Source organism: Pogona vitticeps, chromosome 2 (assembly GCF_051106095.1).
Source record: "Pogona vitticeps strain Pit_001003342236 chromosome 2, PviZW2.1, whole genome shotgun sequence".
NCBI lineage: Eukaryota > Metazoa > Chordata > Lepidosauria > Squamata > Agamidae > Pogona > Pogona vitticeps.
Window position 1 is genome coordinate 27,783,999 of NC_135784.1, and position 25,085 is coordinate 27,809,083.

The following is a 25,085-nucleotide window of genomic DNA, read 5'->3' on the forward strand; positions in this document are numbered from 1 at the left end:
GTCATCCGTCTGGCCTATGAACTGGTTAAGAAGCCTCTACCGGCATCTGTTCACGCCCATTCTACTAGGGCTGTTGCGGCCTCTACAGCCTTTCTCCGTGGAGTCCCACTACAGGACGTTTGTAAAGCCGCCACGTGGTCCACGCCTTCCACGTTTGCATCCCACTACAGACTCGACCTGCGAGCCAAGGAGGATGTGAGGTTTGGCCGGGCTGTCCTGTCGGCTGTGCTGCCGTGACGTTTCCCTCCTCCTTCCAGAGGTAAGCTTGCTAGTCACCCATTAGTGTGATTTCACAGAGTCCACGAAGAAGAAAAAGAGGTTACTTACCTGTAACTTTGGTTCTTCGAGTGGTACTCTGTGAATTCACACGGCCCGCCCGTCCTCCCCACTTTCCGTCACGGCTGTCTCGCCTTTAGAGCAGCAGCGGGATTTTGGGGAACTGAATGGCTGTTAGGGCGGGCGGACCATGAGGTCCTGGGGGGGCGGAGCCAAAAGTGTTACTTTAAGCTCTAGAATGTTCCGAGGCCTTCTGCGCAAGCGCAGATTAACCCATTAGTGTGAATTCACAGAGTACCACTCGAAGAACCAAAGTTACAGGTAAGTAACCTCTTTTTTTTGCTGACTGTATAGAGCTTCTCCATCTTTGGCTGCAGAGAATATAATCAATCTGATTTCGATACTGCCCATCTGGTGATTTCCATGTATAGAGTCGCCTCTTGTGTTGTTGGAAAAGAGTGTTTGTGATGACCAGCTTATTCTCTTGACAAAACTCTATTAGCCTTTGTCCTGCTTCATTCTGAACTCCAAGGCCAAACTTCCCTGTTGTTCCTTTTATCTCTTGGCTCCCTACTTTAGCATTCCAGTCCCCTAGAATGAGAAGAACATCTTTCTTTGGTGTCAGTTCTAGAAGGTGTTGTATATCTTCATAAAACTGTTCAATTTCAGCCTCCTCAGCAGTGGTGGTTGGTGCATAAACTTGGATTATTGTGATGTTGAAAGGTCTGCCTTGGATTCGTATTGACATCATTCTATCATTTTTGAGATTGTATCCCATTACAGCTTTTCCCACTCTTGTTGACTATGAGGGCCACTCCATTCCTTCTACGGGATTCTTGCCCACAATAGTAGATATGATAATCATCTGAGCTGAATTCGCCCATTCCTGTCCATTTTAGTTCACTGATGCCCAGGATGTCGATGTTTATTCTTGCTATCTCCTGTTTGACCACCTCCAGCTTCCCAAGGTTCATAGATCTTACATTCCAGGTTCCTATGCAGTATTTTTCTTTGCAGCATTGGATTTTCCAGGCGTGTCCACAGCTGAGCGTCCTTTCGGCTTTGGCCCAACCACTTCATTAGCTCTAGAGCTACTTGTACGTGTCCTCCACTCTTCCTCAGTAGGATGTTGGACGCCTTCCGACCTGAGGGTCCCATCTTCCAGCATCATATCTTTTAGCCTTTTGTTTCTGATCATGGGGCATTATTGGCAAAGATACTGGAGTGGCGTTGCCAGTTCCTATTCCAGGTGTATTCTACTATGCATATATTAACCATACCTTTTCTTTCAGACGTTTACTGCACATTTACCAAACTATATAGATAGATGGATTTATGCATATCTCATCCTGGCTGGTATTAGACATTTATGTACAGTGGTGGGACTTACGAACTTAATCCATTCCAGAAGATGGAACGTAACTCGAACTGGTCGTAAGTCGAAGCACCATTTCCCGTAGGAATGCTTGAAACCCCATTAATCCATTCTGGCTGGGGAAAAAAGACCAAAAAACACAAAACAACACTGCAAGCCCCATCGGAACGTGCTGGGGCTGGGGGTGGTGGTGGAAATTACAGCATAGAAACATAATCTTCCCCCAGCCCAAATCCACGCTGCAAAAAAACTGTATGTACTCAGAAACAGAAACCAGGCAGTCTGAAGCCTCCCTGCAAACGCGCACTAACCATTGGGACGAAAGAGCTACAAAGAAGCAGCCTCTTTGCCACCAATGGTTAGCACTTTGAATTCCAGGCTTTTTTCCCTGCATTTTTTCCAGTCGGAACTGAAAGCTCCGGCCACAAGTCGAAGCAAAACACAAGTCAACGCAGCTGGTCGGAACTCGAAATGTTCAGAAGTAGACGTTCGTAAGTCGAAGTACGACGGTACATTGACTTTATTTAATGCATCATTTTAAATCAGTTCAAATTATTATGCAGTAGCAAACCAGCTTTTGCTTAAATTGCAAAAAAAAGGAGCAGAGGATAAGGCAAAACAAAACTACAACTGAAAAAATATACTTTGCTACAGAATTAATGACACATATTAGCTAATACCCATGTTTCCCCCAAAGACAGGGTCTTATATTAATTTTTGCTCCTAAAAACGCATTCGGGCTTATTTTCAGGAATGTTTTTTTTTTTAATATATAACAATCCACAGTATATTGATTCAAATACAGTCATGTCATCTTCTGATTGCTACACAACGGTGGAGGATGGGGTTTCACTTAACAGGCTTATTTTGGGGGTAAGGCTTATGAGCATCCTGAAAAATCATACTAGGGCTTATTTTCAGGTTAGGTCTTATTTTCGGAGAAGCAGGGTAGTTCTAAAGGCAGATATTGCCAAGATGGAATAAAGTTTAATTTAACTTATTTGACAAGCCTAAATAAAGCATAGAAATAAGGATCTGCCACCATTAGGTGTGTTTTCTATAAGGGGGAACTTTTGTTCATATTTAACACTGATTGAACTCTTATCCTGGAGTTTATGGCCTGTGAGAGGATGACACTCAAAACCTAGAAACAATTCATCGTGGACCATGCAAAGATTGCCTCCAGGCTTTCTGTTTTCCACCATCTAAGAAGCCCATGAGCCTAGATGTGGTGGAGGCATTTTTGATGGAGGCTCAAAACAGCCTGTGGTGATCCTACTTTGTGCCCCTTTTTTTTCTTTGGGCTCTACAAAGGTATACACACCCTTTTCCGCTGCCACCAGGTATTCTCCTAATACCACTTCAAGTCCCCCACACAGGAGCTGCCACCCCAAAGGGTCATATAACTTAGAACTCAGGGGTTTTGATTACGTATTTTATTATTGAACAAATCATAAGGAAAATCAATATAGAACTTTTTCAGGTGTGCAAGTATATTAGATTATGTATTCAATCACTTGTATTCAGAATTATTATATGCTTTAAATCAATATTTCTCTTGTTATGTTTATACATTCATTCCTACTTGTTCCATATGTTGCAAACTGTTCAAATTCCTTTCCTAACCCCCTTTTGTCTATTCCTAAACCCTAACACTCTCTATCCATCTTCTGGTCCCTGACACTCACTCTCTCTCTCTCTCTCTCTCTCTCTCTCTCTTTCCAACTGTCTCTAACTGTCCTTCCCACTCCCTAACTGTCACTCTAGCTCCGCCCCTCCGGCTCTATCCTTGGCTCCTCCCCCTTAGCTGCTGTGTTGGACAGGCAGAAATGACGTCTCTACACAGCCCTTTACCTCATTTTCACTTCCCAACATCGCTCACTCCTGGAACTTATTTTTCATGGTTAAAAATTTTAACTACAGATTCTAGGGAAGCAAAAGAGGTGAGTGAACAGGACCTCAAGACCTCTGCTCTTCAGTTTACACAGACAAGTAAACACACTGAATGGAAGGAAGCTCAGATTGCATTCGGGCTGCCAGGAAAAGCAGGGGTGGAGAGAGAAGGGTAGCAACAGGAAGCCGAATAGTAGTGATGTGTGTGTAATCTTTTTTTTGACAAGTTCAAAGGCAAATGGATAGGAAGATGATTCCTTGATATTGGGCAGGACGTTTGGCTATTAAAAGAAACTGCGTCACTTTTAGTGGGTGGGATTAGGCCTCAGACACAAATTTTCTTATCCTTTCCTTTTCTCACAACCTTTTTCCAGTTCTTGATTTGAGCAAATACCAAGTCAGGTTGAGGAAAGGAATCTGCTCCGCTAGTGCTGAAAAAAAAAAAAAAATAAGAAAGAGAAACGAACCTTTTTACAACAATCTGCAACGGGATGCCATGGTGGAGGAGAGCCCAGTCCGGCAGCTCTGCGATGAAACCACTTGTCCCATCTGCCTGGAGTATTTCAAAGACCCTGTGACTATTGACTGCAGGCACAATTTCTGCCAGGCCTACATCACGCAGTGCTGGCAGGAACCTGGCCGAGAGGCCTCCTGCCCTCAGTGCAGGGTACCTTGCCCACAGAGGGACTTCAAGCCCAACCGCCAGCTGGCAAGTATCGTGGAAATCGCCAAGAAATTCCGCCTCCAGAGGACCAGAGGGGCAGAAGCTCTGGGGAAGGTTTGCGAGAGACACCAGGAGCCCCTGAAGCTCTTCTGTGAGGACGACCAGGCTCTGATCTGCGTGGTGTGTGACAAATCCAAAGAACACAAAGAGCACAAGGTGATTCCAAAAGATGAAGCATTCAGAGAACGCAAGGTAGGCATTTTTAATTTCTCTCTCTCTTGTAAACTGGCCTAAGAATGTGACTCAGGGATAATGATGGTGCTGAATTATCATTCACAAAGTTAAATAATTGAATATTAGGGATTAAATATGAAGAGTCCCCTTGCAGTCCAGGGGACTCTCAAGAGTCTCCTCCAGCACCTCAGTTCAAAAGCATCAATTCTTCAGTGGTCAGCTTTCTTTATGGTCCAGCACTCACTTCCATACATCACTACTGGAAAAACCATAGCTTTCACTATGCGGACCCTTGTTGGCAAGGTGATGTCTCTGCTTTTTAAGATGCTGTCTGGGTTTGTCATCGCTTTCCTTCCAAGAAGCAGGGGTCTTTTAATTTCGTGGCTGCTGACACCATCTGCAGTGATTATGGAGCCGGAGAAGGTAAAATCTGTCACTGCCTCCATATCTTCCCCTATTTGCCAGGAGGTGATGGGACCAGTGGCCATATCTTAGTTTTTTTGATGTTGAGCATCAGCCCATTTTTTGTGCTCCTCTTTCGTCCTCAAGAGGTTCTTTAATTCCTCCTCACTTTCCACTATCAGAATGGTATCATCTGCATATCTGACGTTGTTGATATTTCTTCCAGCAATCTTAATTCCGGTTTGGGATTCATCCAGTCCAACCTTTCGCATGAGTTAAATAAGCAAGGAGACGATATACAGCCTTGTCGTACTCCCAATTTTGAACCAATCAGTTGCTCCATATCCAGTTCAAACTTCCTGTCCAGTTCTAACTTCCATATCCAGTTCTAGCTTGCTGTCCCACGTATAGGTTTCTCAGGAGATAGATAAGGTGGTCAGGCACTCCCATTTCTTTAAGGACTTGCCATAGTTTGCTGTGGTTCACACAGTCAAAGGCTTTTGCATAATCAATGAAGCAGAAGTAGATGTTTTTCTGGAACTCTCTGGCTTTCTCCATAATCCAGCGCATGTTAGCAATTCGGTCTCTACTTCCTTTGCCCCTTTGAAACCCAGCTTGTACTTCTGGGAGTTCTCAGTCCACATACTGCTGAAGCCTACCTTGGAGGATTTTGAGCATAACCTTGCTAGCGGGGGAAATGAGTGCAATTGTACGGTAGTTGGAGCATTCTTGGCACTGCCCTTCTTTGGGATTGGGATGTAGACTGATCTTTTCCAGTCCTCTGGCCACTGTTGAGTTTTCCAAACTTGCTGGCATATTGAATGTAGCACCTTAACAGCATCATCTTTTAAGATTTTAAATAGTTCAATTGGAATGTCATCACCTCCACTGGCCCTATTGTTAGCCAGGCTTTCTAAGGGCCACTTGACTTCACTCTCCAGGATGTCTGGCTCAAGGTCAGCAACTACATTGTCTGGGTTGTCCAGGATATCCAACTCTTTCTGATATAATTCCTCTGTGTATTCTTGCCACCTCTTTTTGATGTCTTCTGCTTCTGTGAGGTATCTCCCATTTTTGTCCTTTATCATGTCCATCTTTGCGCAAAATATCCCTTTAAAATCTCAAATTTTCCTGAACAGATCTCTGGTTTTTCCTTTTCTGTTATTTTCCTCTATTTCTTTGCATTGTTCATTTAAGAAGGCCCTCTTGTCTCTTCTTGCTATTCTTTGGAAGTCTGCATTCAGTTTTCTGTAACTTTCCCTATCTCCCTTGCATTTTGTTTCCCTTCTCTTCTCTGCTATTTGTAAAGCCTCTTTGGACAGCCACTTTGCTTTCTTGCATTTCCTTTTCTTTGGGATGGTTTTTGTTGCTGCCTCCTGTACAATGTTACGAGCCTCTATCTAAAGTTCTTCAGGCACTCTCTCTGCCAAATCGAGTTCCTTAAATCTGTTCTTCACTTCCATTGTGTATTCATAAGGGACTTGGTTTAAATGATACCTGACTAGCCCGGTGGTTTTTCCTACTCTCTTCAGTTTAAGCTTGAATTTTGTTATGAGAAGCTGATGATCAGAGCCACAATCAGCTCCAGGTCTTGTTTTTGCTGACTGTATAGAGCTTCTCCATCTTTGGCTGCAGAGAATATAATCAATCTGATTTCGATATTGCCCATCTGGTGATTTCCATGTGTAGAGTCACCTCTTGTGTTGTTGGAAAAGAGTGTTTGTGATGACCAGCTTGTTCTCTTGACAAAACTCTATTAGCCTTTGCCCTGCTTCATTTTGAACTCCAAGGCCAAACTTCCCTGTTGTTCCTTTTATCTCTTGACTCCCTACTTTAGTATTCCAGTCCTCTATAATGAGAAGAACATCTTTCTTTGGTGTCAGTTCTAGAAGGCGTTGTAAGTCTTCATAGAATTGGTCAATTTCAGCCTCTTCAGCATTAGTGGTTGGTGAATAAACTTGGATTACTGTAATAAAGAAAGGTCTGCTTTGGATTCGTATTGAAATCATTTTATAATTTTTGAGATTGTATCCAAGTACAGCTTTTCCCACTGTTTTGTTGACTATGAAGGCTACTCCATTTCTTCTATGGGATTCTTGCCCACAATAGTAGATATGATAATCATCTGAGCTGAATTCGCCCATTCCTGTCCATTTTAGTTCACTGTCACCCAGGATGTCAATGTTTATTCTTGCCATCTCCTGTTTGACCACATCCAGCTTACCAAGGTACATAGATCTTACATTCCAGGTTCCTATGCAGTATTTTTCTTTGCAGCATTGGATTTTCCTTTCACCTCCACACATGTCCGCAGCTGAGCGTCCTTTCGGCTTTGGCCCAACCACTTCATTAGCTCTAGAGCTACTTGTACGTGTCCTCCACTCTTCCTCAGTAGGATGTTGGATGCCTTCCAACCTGAGGGTCCCATCTTCCAGCGTCATATCTTTTAGCCTTTTATTTCTTTTCATGGAGTTTTCTTGGCAAAGATACTGGAGTGGCTTGCCAGTTCCTGCTCCAGGTAGATCACGTTTAGTCAGAACTCTCCACTATGACCTGTCCGTCTTGGGTGTCCCTGCACGGAATAGCCCATAGCTTCTCTGAATTACTCAAGCCCCTTCGCCATGACAAGACAGCAATGCATGAAGGAGTGGATATGTATTTGGAGTCGTCAAAGGGAGCCTGGAGGGCCAAACTGGAATCCAGAATGGTCCTCGTTAGATACATATGTACCCAGTTTCTCCAGTAATCTCACTCCAAATGAAAAATTCCATACCAGTGGAAGAAATGTATAAACTGCAACATTACAGTTCTGAATAAAGAAATCAGCAGCACTATGGCTTTATTATAGTGTGGACTGGTTATGGCTCTGAGGAATGGAAAACGTCCCCCGTATCTTCTCCTGAGATCCTTGTCTTCTTGGAGACCTGAGGAAGATGCCATCTTCAGCATTTTGATTACCTATTGCATCAGCTCAGAACTAACCCCAAAGTGTCTGTTTGTGTTTGCAGAAGAAAATTTGGAATTACCTGACATTTCTGAAGGAAAAAAGAAAAGAAATGTTGTCTTGTAAACAGAGAAAGGAGAATGAAAGCCAAATGCTGTTGGTGGGTACTTTGTTTTGTTTCACTTTTTCGAAAGTGCTAGTTGATGTATCCTGTATCTGAAATACTAGTCTGTTACGTTTCACAGAAAGATGCCAGCTCCATAGCACTAAAATATGCTAAAAAGTACATCCACTGTAAGAACAACATTTGGTTAGAGATTGGATAATTCTTTTTAAAAAACTAATCTGTTCTTTTATTAATTTGTTTGAGCAGGTCCAGCCTTTCTGTTAGCCAGAGTGAGGTCATCACTGCCTTGCTTCTACAAGCAGAAAACATACTGCTGTGAACAGCTGCCTGCCTATTCCTGCTCCACACAATTCCCCAAAATATCTGAGATAATCTATCAACAAAAGAACTGAGTGTGGTTGTATGGAAGAGCTGAATCGGGATGATTTGGCTTTGCTGTGATTTGATTTGCAGCCTGTATGGCAAACAGTGGCCACACAGGAGGTGCAAATTGATTTGGGACTTCCCTGTTCTTGCTGGTTGTGATGCAAATCCCATTCCGTCCCATTGCCAACCCCTTCCTTCCTTCCTTCCTTCCTTCCTTCCTTCCTTCCTTCCTTCCTTCCTTCCTTCCTTCCTTCCTTCCTTCCTTCCTTCCTTCCTTCCTTCCCTCCTTCCTTCCTTCCTTCCTTCCGTCCGTCCGTCCGTCCGTCCGTCCGTCCTGGTACTGGTTCTGCTGATTTATTTTATTTATTTAATTAATTTAATTTATATGCCGCCCACACTACCCAGAGGTCTCTGGGCGGCTTACAACAATTACAATTCAATACAGTAAAAGATAAAATAATTAAAATACAATTAAAATACAATTAAAATTGCCATCGGACCCACAGCTAATATTATTTCAATTAAAAGCCTTCTGGAACAGGAAGGTTTTGACCTGGCGCTGAAATGTCATCAGCGTCAGCGCCAGATGAATCTCAGTCAGGAGGGCATTCCATAGTCGGGGCAGCTGCCGAAAAGGCCCTTTGTCTACAAGCCGTCCCTCTTACCTCCTTAAGGGACGGCTCTTTCAAAAGGGCCCCCTGGCTAGATCTTAACTCCAGGTAGGTTCATATGGAAGGAGGCGGTCCTTCAGGTATCCAGGGCCCAAGCCGTTTAGGGCTTTATATGTCAAAACAAGCACTTTGAATTGGGCCTGGGCAGCAACTGGTAGCCAATGTAACTTATACAGAATCGGCTTGATATGTTCCCTGGCGGCTGCACCACTCACCAGCTGCGCAGCTCGATTCTGGACCAGTTGCAGTCACTGGACCGTCTTCAAAGGCAGCCCCACGTAAAGTGCATTGCAGTAATCTATACGGGATGTTACCAGTGCATGTATGACTGTCATGAGACTCCGCTCGTCCAGGTAGGGCCGTAGCTGGTATAATTTCTGCAGCTGGAGGAAGGCGCCCCTGGCCACCGAGTCCACCTGGGCTTCCAGTGTTAGACTGGGGTCCAGGAGCACCCCCAAGCTGCAGACCCTGTCCCTTAGGGGGAGTGTAACCCCATTCTTTAATGGCTTGCAGCCCAGAGGAGTCCTGTACCCCAGAGCAAGAATGAAAGGAGGGGGAAGAGGCACAGATGAAAGCTGAGAAAAATATTGCAGGGATCGGGGTGGGGGGGGAACACCACAGTTCACTGAGACTTTGCCCAAGGGTTGGGGGGGAAAGACAGAGGGGTGGTGGTGGTGGTGGATGAGTTGGCTGGATGCCAGGATGCTGGTAGGTGGGGGAAGAGAAGAATTGCAAGTACCTCTTGATTTGGTTCAAGAGAACCCAAAGAGAGCGTATATGCCAGTGTAAATGTACCAGTGCTGAAACCAGCAAAATCAGGGAGCTCGACAGAGGACAGACTGTATTTGTCTTCAGTGTGGAAGGGATGGTCACTCTCGAATTGGCCTCCTCAGCCACACTAGACGCTGTTCCAAGTCCTCTACAGTGGGGTCTCTACTTAAGAACTTAATCCGTATTGGAAGGTGGTTCTCAAGTTGAAAAGTTCTTATGTTGAATCTGCATTTCCCATAAGAATGCATTGAAAACCATTTAATCCGTATCTGCTCTTTTCCATCCATAGAAACTACAGTGGAACCTCTACTTAAGAACTTAATCAGTTTTGGAATGGTGTTCTTAAGTTGAAACGTTCTTAAGTTGAAGCAAAATTTCCCATAGGAATGGATTGAAAACCAATTAATCCGTTCTGGCTGTTTTTTTGTTATGTAGAGGTGCGTTCGTACATTGAAGCATTAGTTCCCATAGGAACTAATGCAAAGCTGGTTAATACGTACTGTACCACTAGGGGGAGAAATTTTTTTAACCTAAGATGACCTAAGGTTAAAAAAAGAGCAGGAAAGGTTTTTTTTCCTGTTCTTATCTTGGATTTCTGTTCTCAAGTAGAAGCAAAATTTAGCAAATGGAGTTGTTCTTAAGTTGGATTGTTCTTAAGTAGGGACGTTCTTAAGTAGAGACCCCACTGTATTCAGAGCACATTACCATTGTCTCTCAAGACTGAAGGATGCCTACTAAATGTACCAGGCGTTGTTTGCAGACAAGCCAGGTAGAATTTCCCTGGCTCTCAGCCAGATATCTTCTTTGGGGCTCCTCCCCACTCAAGTTTCAGACTATTACTATTACTACTTACACCTTTTTTACTAATGTTTTTCACCTAAGCTGCTCTTCCTGCATTTTTCTTCTCATATATCATACCTTGAACGATCAGTTGTAAAAAAAAAAAAATCTGTACTGTGAGTAAGGAGGCAGGACCGACAACGTCCCTGTCACTTTCCCCAAGACCAAGTGGAGAACCCAAGTGAGAAAGGGCTACAACGGAATGGAGGTGACCAGCTCGACTGGTGAAAGAGACGAGCCGGGAAGGCTAAGGGAGGCAGGGATTAAGGTGGACAAAAGGACGGGTCTATTATAAAAGGCAGGAAGAACTGGGCAGGAGAAGACAGGACCGCTAGAAGGGGTGGGAACAATAGTAGAGGAAATAACAGGACAGTTAAACAAGGCGGGAATGGAGGAGGCGGGGGGGAAGAGAATGATATATAAGGCCCAGCGAGTCAAAGAAGCTGGTAGAGGCTGATGAAGCAGATTCGCACAAGGGACCAAAAAGCTTTCCTCCTGGGTGGGAATGGACTTTTCTAGAGCATCCATGGACAATCAAGTGGAAGCATTTGATGGTACTATAAGAGGAGGTTGAGAGGAGGAGGAGAGTGGTGAAACCTGTCAAACCATCCTATTGGGGAGAGAGAAGTGAGAGTAGGGCAGGAGGAGATGAGAGGAGATGGTGAAAACAACCAGGGAGGAACAGGAGAGCCCTGGATGGTCAAGGACCTCTGGGACTGAGAAGCCCGAGACCCACTGTTGTGGGAATATTCCAAACCGGGAGATGAGATGGGGCCGGATAAAAACATTTGGGGGCGACTGGATGCCCCTGTTGCCAATGCCATCAGGCCCAATGTTGACAGACTCTCCTTTTGATAAAGGGTCTGGACAATCAGAGATGTGTTGACCTGTTCATGGAGCAAGAAAGAAGCCCCTTACACTGTTGCATGTGTAACAATTAATTAATTTCTAGACAGCCCATCTGGCAACTCAGGCAACTCTGGGCGGTTTACATAGTACCATAAACAAACTATAAAACAAATGCAATAATATAAACTAATCAACACAATATAGACACATAATAATATCAGTGGGACATTAAAATAAATTAAGAGCATGGTGGAGGTTGAACGTGAGCATATTCTAGTTATTTTAGCACTATTGTTTCAGATGTAGTAGCGTTCGGTAAGGCCTGTCTGAATAGAAATGTTTTTAATAATCGATTAAAACTTGCCAATGAAGGCACCAGGTGGATATCGGGCAGCAGAGCATTTCACAGTTGTGGGGTTTATGTCTGTTGATGTTAATAGTTTTTTTGGACTTACCAGAAATAAATGTTGTTGCTTTGGAAATATTAAAAGATCCCCAAGAAGTAGTACAGGAGCCCAAAGAGTTAAAGACTAAACCCTCACATGTACTTATTGCTTTTCTCATGAAAGTCAATGTTAGCTTTCTATATTTATGTGATTTCTTGATCTTTATACATTTGCTGTAGTACTTTGTTGGCCACATTGAAGAAATTCTTAGAATATATTGTCTATAGTGAACTAATAGTTGCTGCCCTCTTAGAATCTGCCTCTTTTCATGTGGATAATAGCACGTTTATCAACACCCAAATTAATTTTGATATCTGTACTGTAAGACTCAATGAAGTTAAAGAGACTATTAAATTTATCAGGCGAGCTTGCAAGTAATATTGTCCATGTACATTAAATGTGAAACATTTAGGCCATTTCTGTGATAATTAGGCTTATTGCCTTCAGCACAATCTCTCAGTTGTCTAGTTTAAAGAAAGGAAGAAGCATAACGAGGTTAAGGAACCCTTGAAAAAAACCTCTTCGAATAAGGATATTATTACAGAGGAGGCCTCTGCAGCATCATTTTGTTCTCCACTTTGCCATGAGTTTCGATAGTAATTAATCTATCACCAATTTTCTATTATTATTATTATTATTATTATTATTATTATTATTATTATTATTATTATTATTATTATTATTATTATTATTATTATTATTATTATTATTATTATTATTATTATTATTATTATTTTATTTTATTTTATTTTATTTTATTTTATTTTATTTTATTTTATTTTATTTTATTTTATTTTATTATTATTATTATTATTACTATTGTGGTGGTTATTTAATGACTCCCTCGTCTTGTTTTCATTTCTCCTTACAGGAAGAGGCAGAAATAGAGACTCAGAAAATTATGGCTGAATTTAATCAACTGCATACATTTTTGGAAGAACAGGAGTGCCTTGTGCTGACTAAACGGAAGAATCTGAGTGATGAAATTAAACACATGAGAAATAAAAACATAGAGAAACTCTCTAAGGAAATTTCCTCTATGGGCAATCTTATCAAGGAAATGGAAGAGAAACATAATCAACCAGCAAGTGAATTCCTGCAGGTTAGTTTTATCAGGAAAAAAGGAAAATGGGGCTGTCTTTAATGTAACAGCCTAAAAAAAAGGAATTTTAAATTTCTGAAAAATTGCTATTGTTTATATTATGCTGCTATATTTCAGTCAATTAGTTGTACAGTCTGTATAGTGGGACTAAAGGCTCTGATTTTTAGAGTTCTAATACTTCTGTTCTGGTACATGCTAAGTTCTGGTATTTCAAAAATCCTAACTGGTCTGATATGGTGATTATTATTCTCTGTGGGTTTTTATTAAATAAATAATCTAAAACTCTCAGGTTTGTGAAAGTGGGAGGATAGCTATCAATTTTTTTCTCTAGAAAAAATTTAAAGAAAACTTTGCTTGTTTTTTGAAGGGGCAAAGCACAGACGAATGAAAACAGAGCTGGCCAAAGGTGATTGTGGGGGCTTCTGAACAGATTCTTTATTTATTTATTCATTTATTCATTCATTCTATTTGTACCCCGCCTATCTGGTCAATACGACCACTCTTCTAGTCCAGTGGTTCTCAACCTTGGGTCCCCAGATGTTCTTAGATTAAAACTCCCAGAAGCCTTCACCACCAGCTATGCTGGCCAGGAATTCTGTGAGTTGCGGTTCAATAGTATCTGGGGACCCAAGACTGAGAACCACTGCTCTAGATCAAGAGTGAAGAAATACAGATCTTTGGTGTTGAAATTGAGCTTCCTAAGACAGACTTTTAAATTTTATTTTATTTTATTTTATTTAACGTATGTACCAGCCATGTAGCGGGAGGCTACTCTGGGTGGTTTACAACATGATCAAAACAATAAAACATCACTATAAATATGAAAGTAAATTCAACTTAATAAATCAGTGATGGGCACAAATTGATTTGGCCCACTCTGTCAACATTAGTATGCATGGGACCATAGGTGTAGCACATTCCCTCACCCCTCACCCCAGCTGACCCATTCACAATCTACCGTGTGCTGTCCGGGTCCTCCTCCCCAGGCAGCTGTCCACGCCAGCCAGGAACTTGAGCTTCCATTCCTTACCTCCTCCAGCAGCCAACCATTCAGACAAGGAGGTGGGACAGGGATTCTCACTGTGTAGCTGTTGAGTGGTCGGCAGCTGGACTAGGCAGAGAAGGGAAGCCTGAGCTCCTGGCCAGACTGGACAGCTGCCTGGGGAGGAAGACCCAAGCAGTAGGTGGCAGATTGTGAGTGGGCCAGCCAGCCGGTGGGTGAGGTAAGGGAATGTGAAGCACCTGTGATGTTGCTTATATGAATTTTGACAAAGTGAGCTGAATCAATTTGTACCCATTTCTATAATAAACATAATAAAGTATCAACTGCTAAACAATTATATATTTACACATTAAACATTTAAAGTGACAGTGCGATAGTCTTAATAATCGATGGCTTCCTCAGGATTGATGGAACAGAGTGGAATTCCTGTCTGAACAGCCAAGTTTAAAAAAAAATTTTTTTAAAGTTACCAGCTGGGAGGCTGGGTGGATAGTCAGGGTATTGGGCTCCAGAGTTGGGGGGTGACTGCCGAGAAGGCCCAATTCCTGGTCTTCTCCCTCTGGGCCTCTCTCACAGTCAACACGCTCAGTCATCTGGCCTGGAATGAATGAGTAGGGTGGGCAGTTCTTGATAGAAAAAGGTGTTCTGACAAGTCCTGAGGTCTCAAATCATTTTGGGCTTTATATGTCAGAACCATCACCTTGAAGGGGGCATGGAATCGTACAGATAACCAGTGTAAGGTGGCCAGGGTTGGGGATATGTGTTGGTATTTATTAACTCCACCCACTAGCCTGGCTGCCATGTTCTAAGTTGCTGAAGCTTCAGAGTGGGCCCCACATAGAGAGCATTACAGTAGTCTATTCTTGAGAGCATGGACCAATGTGGTGACTGACTGGGTGTCTAGGTGGAGATGCAGTTGTACGATCTGTCAAACGTGAAAATAAGTGGATGGGACCACAGACACTATAGGGTTGTCTATTGACACAGCACAGGGTCTAAAAGAATGCTCAACCTGTGCACCTCATCCTTGGAAGATAGAGTAACCCCACCAAAGGAGAGGGAACCAATCAATCCACAGACACCAGGGGCACCCACCCAGGGGACCCCTATCTTGTCCAGGTTCAGCCTCGGTCTGTTGTCCCTCATCCATCCTAGCACAGCAGCCAGATGTGAACTGAGCTTCTGCCCAGGTACAACAGGCCCATTATTACACTGGTTAATTCTCATGGGCAAAGTTTCTTTTCACTGTGATATGATGAGGGTTTCAAAATTTCTAGTATCAAACTAGTGCTTCTGATTTTGGAGACTTTTTGAGCATCTCTTTAAAAGGTCTAACATGGAAAAAATGTAGCAACTCTTACTGGCTACATGGGCTGGTAAAATTAGTAGCACTGGATGGGTTGCTGGTGTATTTGTGACCAATCAGCTTGTTCTTTTGTCTTTGCCTTGTGAGTATACTTGACTTTACAAAGGGAAGATGCTGCATGCTTTACACACAGAGAGAAGTCTTGCACATATATTTTGCACAAATTGCAGAAACCACAATGAAAAATAACGGTCGGCTTCTTGGTCTATGCCAGTGATGGTGAACCTTTTTGAGCCCAAGTGCCCAAACTGCAACACAAAATCAACTTACTGTATTTATTTCAAAGTGCCAATACTGCAATTAAAACCTGAATACTCAGGTTTTATTTTAGAAAAAACAACTGCTCCTGCACTGCAAGCGTTAAATGCTTGTTTGTTTGTTTGCTATGAGCAGTATTAACAAATAAATACTTACTGGTCCTCCAATCTGCCATTGGGCTAGACCGGTAATGGTCGCCATTGCACCCCTCCGCTGGACCACTGCACCAGCAGAGGGGAGTGCTGAAATTTCTCTATGGCGGCTTATGGCTTGTGTGCCCACAGAGAGAGCTCTGTGTGCCAACTGTGGCACACATGCCATAGGTTCGCCATCACTGGTCTAAGCTGTCGGCAAGATCTCTCAAAGGGTGGTGGAGAATCCTGGAGATGCTGTTGTGATAACCCAAAATGGTTAGTTTCATCTAGAGATTTCAGCTTTAAGGACTTCTTGTGATTGTGACTGAATTTATCTCTTTTTTTCCTTCCCCAATCCCCTTTTCCTTCCAGGACATAAACAGTTACATGAAAATATAAGTAGTTGTTATGCTGAGAAATTACTTGGCCCTCTAGTCAGAACTTAGAATATCATTTTAGTTGAGAGATACTGTTCTTCCACCCTCTTCAGGTCAAAATAGGTTATCCATTCAGTTCTTTATTGGAACGGGATCTCTTTCACATAATTGAAGGCTTCTGTTTATCATAGGACAGGATTATTCTCGCCTACAGATCTTACACGGAACATGTTTTGTTCTGAAGCTGTTATCTGGACAGAGCAGGAACTTGAAATTCTGATTTTTGAAGTGCATAGTCTAAACCCAATTGCTAGTTCCAACTCTACATAAATATATTCATGTTATAAAAATACATTTCCTAGGTTTCCTGGTGTTTCTTATGTTGTATAAATTAGGTGCTTATTTCTTTGGTTTATGATTGCCTTTTAGCTTCAAATGAGGAAGAAGCCAGTTCACAAAGAGACCCCCAAGTTGTATTAAAACATAACTAAACAATTGACTAAATGAACTAAGCTAATTAACTAAACTAAGTGTGAAGGAACCAGCAAAAAGGGGGCTAACCATTCCCTTAACTTTTCTTAAAATCTGAATTTAAACTCAGTTGAGCTGACTAAGAAAGCGTGCCTGTGCAATCAGGAAGACACCACATCTGAGTGTTATTTTTAACCTTGAAATTTAGGAGTATCCTTTGAGAAGCTGAAACTGTCTCTGTTCTCATTATTAGACGAGATTAGATGCAGCTGGTGAGATCATGCTTTACTCTCACAGAAGTTATCAATTAATAAGCTTCAGCAAGGATTCTAATTGGTGGAGAGAACTGAGCCAGCTCAAGAGGGGATGCTATGATAGAAGGTCAGCTAGTACAGTGGTTCAGCTAACCCTAGGTTCCCAACCTTTGTTACTCGGATGTTTTTGAACTGCAACTCCCAGAAACCCCAGCCAGCACAGTTGGTGGTGAAGGCTCCTGGGAGTTGTAGTCCACAACTCCTGAGTAAGCCAAGGTTGAGAACCAGTGAGCTAAACCACTGGTTCTTAACCTTGGGTTATTCAGGAGTTTTGGACTGCAACTCCCAGAAGCCTTCACCACCAGCTGTACTGACTGGGGTTTCTGGGAGTTGCAGTTCAAAAGCATCTGAGTAACAAAAGTTAAGAACTACTGAGCTAAACTGCTCTTAGTAGCAGCTGTGAGTTCTTTCATGCTTGTTTGCTTCCTCATGTAATCCAGCCTGCTCTTATGCTGTACTCTGTCTTGGAACCATGCTACTCTTTAAGCATAGTTTTAGCATTGCTAGATAGCTTTTCTTATTTTATGTGGGACTAGCCCCTGACTGCCTAAATTTTGACCTGCTTTTCTTCCCCAGCATTATAGAACTGCCTCACATTATCATCACCATTCTGTTAGAACCCTTAAGTGTACTGTTCGATTTATATGCTTTGCTAAGATGTCTTTAATAACAACAAAATTCTCCCAGCTGTTTCCCCCCCCCATTCAAACAGCTTGAAGGGTTGTTGGTATTAAGACCAGTCGACTTTTGAACATTTTTGTGGGTTTTATGTTCGCTACCTTGCAAGGTTGGTTTACAACCAGGAGCAACCACCTGCTTGTTTTAGTCTCCCTGGAGCACCAAGGAGTAAGTGGCTCAAAGGTGACGGGAGAAGGAGCTCATACGAAGCTTTCCCAGTAGCACACTGACCCAGACCAGGTGAAACGAGGGTGGAATGGCTCAGTGGTCCGTGGATCCTGACTGTGGTAGCCTGGCACTCTTTATAGTAAAGGTAAAGGTTCCCCTTGACATTTAGTCCAGTCGTGTCCAGCTCTAGGGCACGGTGCTCATCCCCATTTCCAAGCTGTAGAGCCAGCGTTTGTCCATAGGTAGTTTCTGTGGTCACGTGGCCAGCACGACTAGACACGGAATGACGTTACCTTCCCACCAAGGTGGTACCTCTTTATCTACTTGCATTTGCATGCTTTCGAACCGCTAGGTTGGCGGGAGCTGGGACAAGCGATGGGAGCTAAATCCATCGCATGGATTTGATCTTACAACTGCTGGTCTTCTAACCCTGTGGCACACAAAGGCTTCTGCGGTTTACCCCACAGTGCCACCACATCCCTGGCACTCTTTATACTAAGAAATTATATTAAAAAAGAACTGAATTAATATCAGGGTGCAAACCCATCCGTAGAAGAGTACAAAATCCTGTTGAGAGGTCCTTTGCTGGTTAGTTGCTAGAAGCCTGCCTGACTACAAAGGTTTTTGGGGAAGAGAAAAGGAGGGTGCCAGCTGCTTCCCTTGGACAAGAGTTCTGTGGCCTGAGAGGAGGTCCCAAGAAGGCCCTTCCCCAGGTTGCCACCAAAGGCGCCTCTGCGGATTCCAACAGCAAGAGAAGAAGCCCTTGCCGAGACACCTCAAAGCCTGGCCAGACTCCTATGGCAGCATAACATCCTTCAAATAATCTGAGCCAAGTCTGCTGCCAAGGGCTTAAGGGGCAAGAGTCTGTCCTTAACATTGTACAGCTGGCTGGATAGTTTAGGCATCTAGCTGTGGAGCCCGAGGTTGGGAGTTCGATCCCTCACTGTGCCTCTTCCTGGGAGAAGAGCCAGCCTGTGTGGCCTTGGGCAAGCTGCACCGCCCTGAAAAAGAGAATGAATGGTAAACGGGTATTCTCTACTTAGAAAATCCTGAAAAGGGTTGCCATAAATCAGAACTGACTTGCTGGCATGAAATTATTATTATTTATTAACGATGCTCCCAGAAGGAGGTTGTTACCAGTGAACTGGCCATAAAAATGCTCTCTTTTACCTGGCCTTAATCAATATTTTGATTGCAGCGTTTTTGATGAGCTGGCTTTTCCAAAAATAATTTTTTGAAGGTATTCTCCCATAGAGTACTTTACATTAATCCAAATGGGATGGAACTACTGTAAAGTGATGTGTCAACATGGTCAGATTTGACATCTCATGGACCCATGCACACACATTAGCTTTAAGGGTCCAAATGCATTACTGAACCCTGCAGAAACCTAGGCTTTCAAGTTCAGGTTGATTCCAGGGGCACAACCCAATTGTGCACTGAGTTTTTAGGGGGCAGTACAACACACAAGGGACGTGGTGGCGCTGCGGGTTAAACCGCAGAAGCCTCTGTGCTGCAAGGTCAGAAGACCAAGCAGTCGTAAGATCGAATCCATGTGAGGGAGTGAGCTCCCGTCGCTTGTCCCAGCTCCTGCCAACCTAGCATTTTGAAAGCATGTAAAAATGCAAGTAGACAAATAGGTACCACCTTGGTGGGAAGGTCACGGCATTCCGTGTCTAGTCGCACTAGCCACGTGACCACAAAAACTATCTTCAGACAAAAACGCTCACTCTGTGGCTTAGAAAGGGAGATGAGCACCGCACCCTAGAGTCGGACACAACTGGACTCAATGTCAAGGGCAACCTTTACCTTACAACACACGCTGAATCCCCAGTCCTTGATCTGTCAAATGACAGGGACCACCTCAGTCTTATTGGGATTAAGTTTCAGTTCCTTTGACCTAATCTAACCCATAACTGACAATCAGAAACATGGTTTGAAATAAAATATGGTTCCTGCTTGAAATAACCAGTCTAAACACTAAACTGACCGACGGATTCTCCTTTGACGTGTATATAGCCTTCAGCTCTTGGTCTTCACTTTCTCTTTCAAGTTTGCTACTGAACTAACAAAAATGAAAATGCTTAGATCGTAGGTGACTTCCAGTTGCTTCTCCCTAGGTGTAACAATCAGAAATGTGTGATGCCTCAAATGTTTTTCTTCTATCAACAAAAGAAATATAGAGCCTCGTGGCACAGTGGTTAAAACGCTGTACTTCAGCTAAAACTGTGCCCACGACCTGGGGTTCAAATCCCAGGTAGCCGGCTCAAAGTTGACTCAGCCTTCTATCCTTCCGAGGTCGGTAAAATGAGTACCCAGCTTGCTGGGGGGGGGGGGGAATGTGTAGCCTGCATAATTAAATTGTAAACCGCCCAGAGAGTGCTTGTAGCGCTATGGGGCGGTATATAAGTCCAAAAAAAATATATGTTGGAGACTTCTCCACAATCCATTCTTTCCTTGAGAAAACCATTAAGGAATTCAATGAAAAATCACTGTCTGATGCCTAAATCCAATGGTTAATCCTAGTTAATGCAGACATATAGTATCAATGGTAAGTCAGGAGTTAAGAAGGTTACACTGATGTAATGTGACTATTCAAATTTGGATTAATATTTGGCTTTAGGATATCTGAGTTTTTCAAAGCACAATCTGACTTGCTGACAAAATGACTTGTTAAAATTTTGGTAATATTTTTATAAAATTGTATAGCAGAGAAAATTAGCATTCATTTTTGCAGCCAATGATTTTAAAAAATCTGACAAAGTAGCAATAGGTGCATACATACATGCCTACCCTTATCCTAGCAATATGCTGTGTTAGTTTCACAGTCCGGTCTCCTATTCAGAGTCAAGCTTGGTTTTTATAGGATGTTCATAAGCAGTTCAAAAAGGCAACATTCCTTCTGAATTATTGCTCCTGACCCATGCATTCTGTGCATGGTGTTCTGTACCCACGTAGCCAATTAAAATCTTGAAAAAAGTGAGCAGTTCAATATTAAAAGGAAAAATAATGCAAGTTTGTTAAAACTGTTCTCCTATAAAGTTTGGAGCGTTATTCTGTCATAGGTATTTATGTTGCAAAGAAAACATAAGAAAGCACAGATGTGATTACCAAATTTCATGCCTAGATTTGGGCGTGAAATTTGTAACACATCTGCCTAAGATAGCCAGCCCCACAGCACCATGGTTAAACTGCAGTCAATCCTGTGCTCATGACCTGAGTTTGATCCTCAAAGGCTCAGGTAGCTGGCTCAGGGTTGACTCATCCTTCCATCCACCCAAGGTTGGTAAAATGAGTACCCAGATCACTGGGATGGGGTGGGGAGGAGAGTTATTGTTTGCATAATTATTTAGTAAACCATACTGCTGTAGCAGTATGGGGCAGCATATAAGTTTAAACTGTATACAGTGGTGCCTCGCTTAACGAGTGCACCGTATAACAACAAATCTGCATAGTGATCCCGTTTTCGGGTCGGCTCCAATGGGCAAAACTCGCATAGCAAAGATCGGTAAGCGTTTCGCTTACCGATCTTCGCTTTGTGACGCCGCGGATCAGCTGTTTGGCGGTTCCAAAATGGCCGCCGGAAGCCCCGAAATGGCTGCGCGCAGCGTTTTCGCGCCCTCCCCTCGCTTACCGAGGGCGCGAAAATGGCTGCCGGACCCTGGAAACTTCGCTAAACGGGGCACCACTGTATACAATTTACAACAATTATAGGCAGATGGAGATACTGTATAAAGAGCATCAAACATTATGTAAGGAGTCTGTTAAGTGTCAGTTTCTTTTTTTTCCTCCCCAGAAACTATGCTGTCTGGACTTCAAGAAAATAAAGGTAATGTATTTCCCCCCCCCCCATTAAAAATAAGACAGAGAAGATAAGGTAATTAAGAAAGGTTGTGAAGACCTTTATTTAAGTCATTGTTTAATGAATCTGATCACTGAATCTCTCTCTTGCTTTTCTCATCTGCACAGCAAGATTAGACCAGTTTGAAACGGCATTTTATATAGCATGCACAATTTTTTAAAATGAAACTATGTCCTCTTCCACTTTTCTGCTACGCTAAAAATTTGGAAGTGTCACCTTGACTGGAACATCTGCTAGCCATGGACTGGGAGGAGATGGGAACTTCCCAGTGCACTCACGGGGAAGAGGTCAGAGGATTTGTAACATACTTTGTGCAAATTTGTGTTTTTGGACTTTGGCTCTGAGAATTCGCCAAGCAGCATGCCCCAGAATTCTCCAAGAATGCCCCAGGTAATGTTCTGGGAGTTGCAGACCAAACCCACAAATCTGCACACGTCTGTTGCCAAATCCTTCCCTCCTAACTCCACCTCCTGTCAGCAATGACAGGCGGTGTGGAGATACTAGATGGTGTCGAACAATGAGTTGGCAAAATGAGAGGAAAACAGAGCAACACAAAACTCCACCAGGCCATTCTGGGAAAACAAGGGAGATTTGCAAGGTGGAGCAGGGAAGAGAGGAAAAGCTCAAGGGGCTGCTGGCAGGACCTTCCTCCCCATGCGTTAGTTCAGCGTGTAGTTTGAATGTAAAGCTTTGGAGCTGCCTTCCCTATTGGAATTACCTTAAGAAGAAGAATAGCTGGGGAGAGCTTCATGTTGGTCTGTTTTTCTCTCATTTTGCAGACCCAGTTCAGCAAACTGACTTACAGTCACCACTGTGACTGCCAAAGGGGGAAATCGGGGCCAACAAGGATAGGATGATCCTTGAGTAAAGCTCTATGCCTCCGTGCGGGAGGTGGTCCACGACCAGCTTTTATGGCCACAGGAGAGTGGAAGGTGCATGTCACTGTGGACCTGTGGAGTGGAGGTCACCATGGGTAACTCTCACTTATGCCCCCCCCCGAGGGCAGATGGAAAACCAGAGGTGTGGCAGGGTCGCAAGAAGAAGCCCTTGTCCTGCCGCCAGGCTACAGGTCCGTTCTGCTGTAGGCATGACACCTACGAAGCCATTGGCCTGTGGAGCCATATCGAGCCCAATTGGGATGTAGCCATCCAGGAGATGCGGGCAGTCCTGGAGCAATGCCACCAACAGGTGGACCATTTATCACCTAGCCTGAAAGCGGCCCACGAGAATGGCGTTCTCCACTGATGTCCGCAGGGTGTTGGGAGCATGACGATGGGGGGGAGGGAGCCAGAGATGTCAGGGGACAAGTCAGAAGAGGGGGAGGGTGGCTCACAGGAGCCCCAGGCAAGAATTTCTGGTGGCAAGATCTCCAGCCCTCATGACTGGAGCTCAGTGGTGAGTTGAGTGGCTGCCATGGAGGGCAGACAGGCGGCAGATGAGGAGTACCTGATGGATGCCCCATAGATCAGATCCCCTCCAAAATCCCCTCCATAGGTTGTAGATGATGATCAGCGGAAACTTCCCTGCGATTTTGGTGTCTCTGGGTGCCTGGGGGGCTGTTTTATAGCATTATACTGTAAAGTCAAATCAACATTGATTCATCAGAAAAGATTTTTAAATGTGTGATTTCTTGACCTTGATGAATTACAAATTGGGACAAATCACCAATTGTGCCCTTTTGTACTCTGAATATGTATTTGTTAGAAAAACAAAATGCAGCCTCACATGCTTCTCTCATAACACTACCATGTTTCCCCGAAAATAAGACAGGGTCTTATATTAATTTTTGCTCCAAAAAACGCACCAGGGCTTATTTTCAGGGGATGTTTTATTTTACAGCCATGTCATCTTCAGATTGCTGCACCATGGTGGAAGGCGGGGTTTCACTTAACTAGGGCTTATTTAGGGGGTAGGGCTTATATTACGAGCATCCTGAAAAACCATACTAGGGCTTATTTTCAGGCTAGGTCATATTTTCAGGGAAACAGGGTATGTGTTGCTGGAGGACACACCTTGTTTATGTTTAGGCCCCAGGTACTCACTGCTACTAGAGTTATTTCCCCATGTCTTAGAGTCCTTTCCTTCCTGTTGTGCTTGCCTTAGCCACCTTGTCTCTCTTCTTTCTTTCTTCTCCAGTTTATGACTTTCAAAGGGTCATAAGGCATGAGGACTTTCAATCTGCAGCAGCTGCCAGAGCTCCAAGAGCCAAGGAGTCCACGAAGAACTGTGAGACTCAGTAGATCCTCCTTCCTGTTATTCTGTGATCAGCCCTTGCAAGCGGACTGTGTGTGGTGGTGCTTCATCATGCAAGAATCGGGTTGTCTGATCCATGGACCTAATGCGCCGAGGATCTTCAACTGTAGCAAATAAAGTGGTGATCATTCTTGCAGATTCCAAAGAGGATCACCTTACACCTTCCATATACTTGACAAAGACACAAAAGAGGATACAAACCAGTCTGTCTCTTGCCACATCTCTTGGATTATAAAACAGGCCAAAATTGGGGGAGGGGGGAATCCCACCTAAATACTTCTTAAGTGTCTCAGGGTTCAGTCTGGGACAGTAGAGACATGCCTACTCGGAAGGAATGTATGCTTCAGGAAACTGGACATCATGAAGCCTAAGTAGCAGGGCTCCATTTTCATCTTATTCAGCATTTAAGATTAGTTCAGTTCAGTTTATAACGCAGTAGCAAAGCAGCTTTTGCTTAAACACCCACAAAAAGGAGCCAAACGTAAGACAGATAAAGCATAACTACAACTGAAATAAAATAATATAATTAATTAATTAATGACATACGGTAGATATTGGCGAATTATTATTCTGAAGGCAAATATCTCCAGGATGGAATAAAAGATTTCAATTGCCATATCTGACAAGCCTGAATACAGTACAGTAGCAAGTACCTGCACCCACAGGTGCGTTTTCTTTAAGGGGGAGCTTTCCTTAATACCGATACGGATTGAACTCTTATCCTGGAATTGGTGGCCTGTGGAAGGATGACATTCAAAACGTAACAATTTTTTAAAAAGCCCGGTGCCTGTTTCCCACCACCCAAGGAATTCATGTGCCACACAGAATGGAGACCATTTTGATGGACACCCAAAAGAAGGCCTGTTCTGCCTTAGCATCCCGATTGTGGAATGCCCTCCCCTCGGAGGTTCATTTGGAACCCACTCTGTGCCAAGTCGAAACGTATTTATTAGAGCTTGAGCATCACAGCCTGTGCAGGTTTGAATGCAATGGTTTAATGTTTGAATGTGTTGATTTTGTTTTTCAAACTTTGGTCTTAAGTTGTTTTGATTTTTTTAAATACAGCTCCGCAGCACACACTGATATAGCGTAGTCTAAGAAGGTTTTAAATACAGTTCAATAAAATAAGACATCTCTCCAGTTCTCAGGGTCTCTGTAAGCTATCCTGATTGTAATCTGATATCAATGTATTGCCAACAAGACCCGTTATTTTGTCTGCAGTATCCTTCCCTCATTACATC

At 43.3% G+C, this 25,085-nt stretch overlaps 2 protein-coding genes across 6 annotated transcripts in view; one reads left to right on the plus strand and one right to left on the minus strand.

The window, feature by feature from the left end:
- LOC144587560 (uncharacterized) overlaps window positions 1–25,085 on the minus strand; it is a 107,513-nt gene that overhangs the window by 55,674 nt on the left and 26,754 nt on the right. The window lies entirely within an intron of this gene.
- Window positions 614–24,613, plus strand: LOC110091251 (zinc finger protein RFP-like). Of its 4 annotated transcripts, XR_013542703.1 has the most exons (7): window positions 614–3,594; window positions 3,919–4,460; window positions 7,853–7,948; window positions 12,730–12,960; window positions 19,850–20,027; window positions 21,526–21,558; window positions 23,728–23,762. XR_013542703.1 is itself a non-coding variant. In XM_078388673.1 (6 exons), the coding sequence occupies exons 2-6, from the start codon at window positions 4,041–4,043 to the stop codon at window positions 23,749–23,751; spliced, it is 804 nt and encodes a 267-aa protein (XP_078244799.1). In that variant the 5' UTR covers window positions 614–3,594; window positions 3,919–4,040; the 3' UTR covers window positions 23,752–24,613. The 4 variants fall into 4 exon arrangements, 3 of the variants coding, with proteins under 3 accessions (XP_078244799.1, XP_078244800.1, XP_078244801.1); XM_078388673.1 differs by lacking the exon at window positions 19,850–20,027 and having other exon boundaries at window positions 23,728–24,613; XM_078388674.1 differs by lacking the exons at window positions 19,850–20,027; window positions 21,526–21,558 and having other exon boundaries at window positions 23,728–24,613.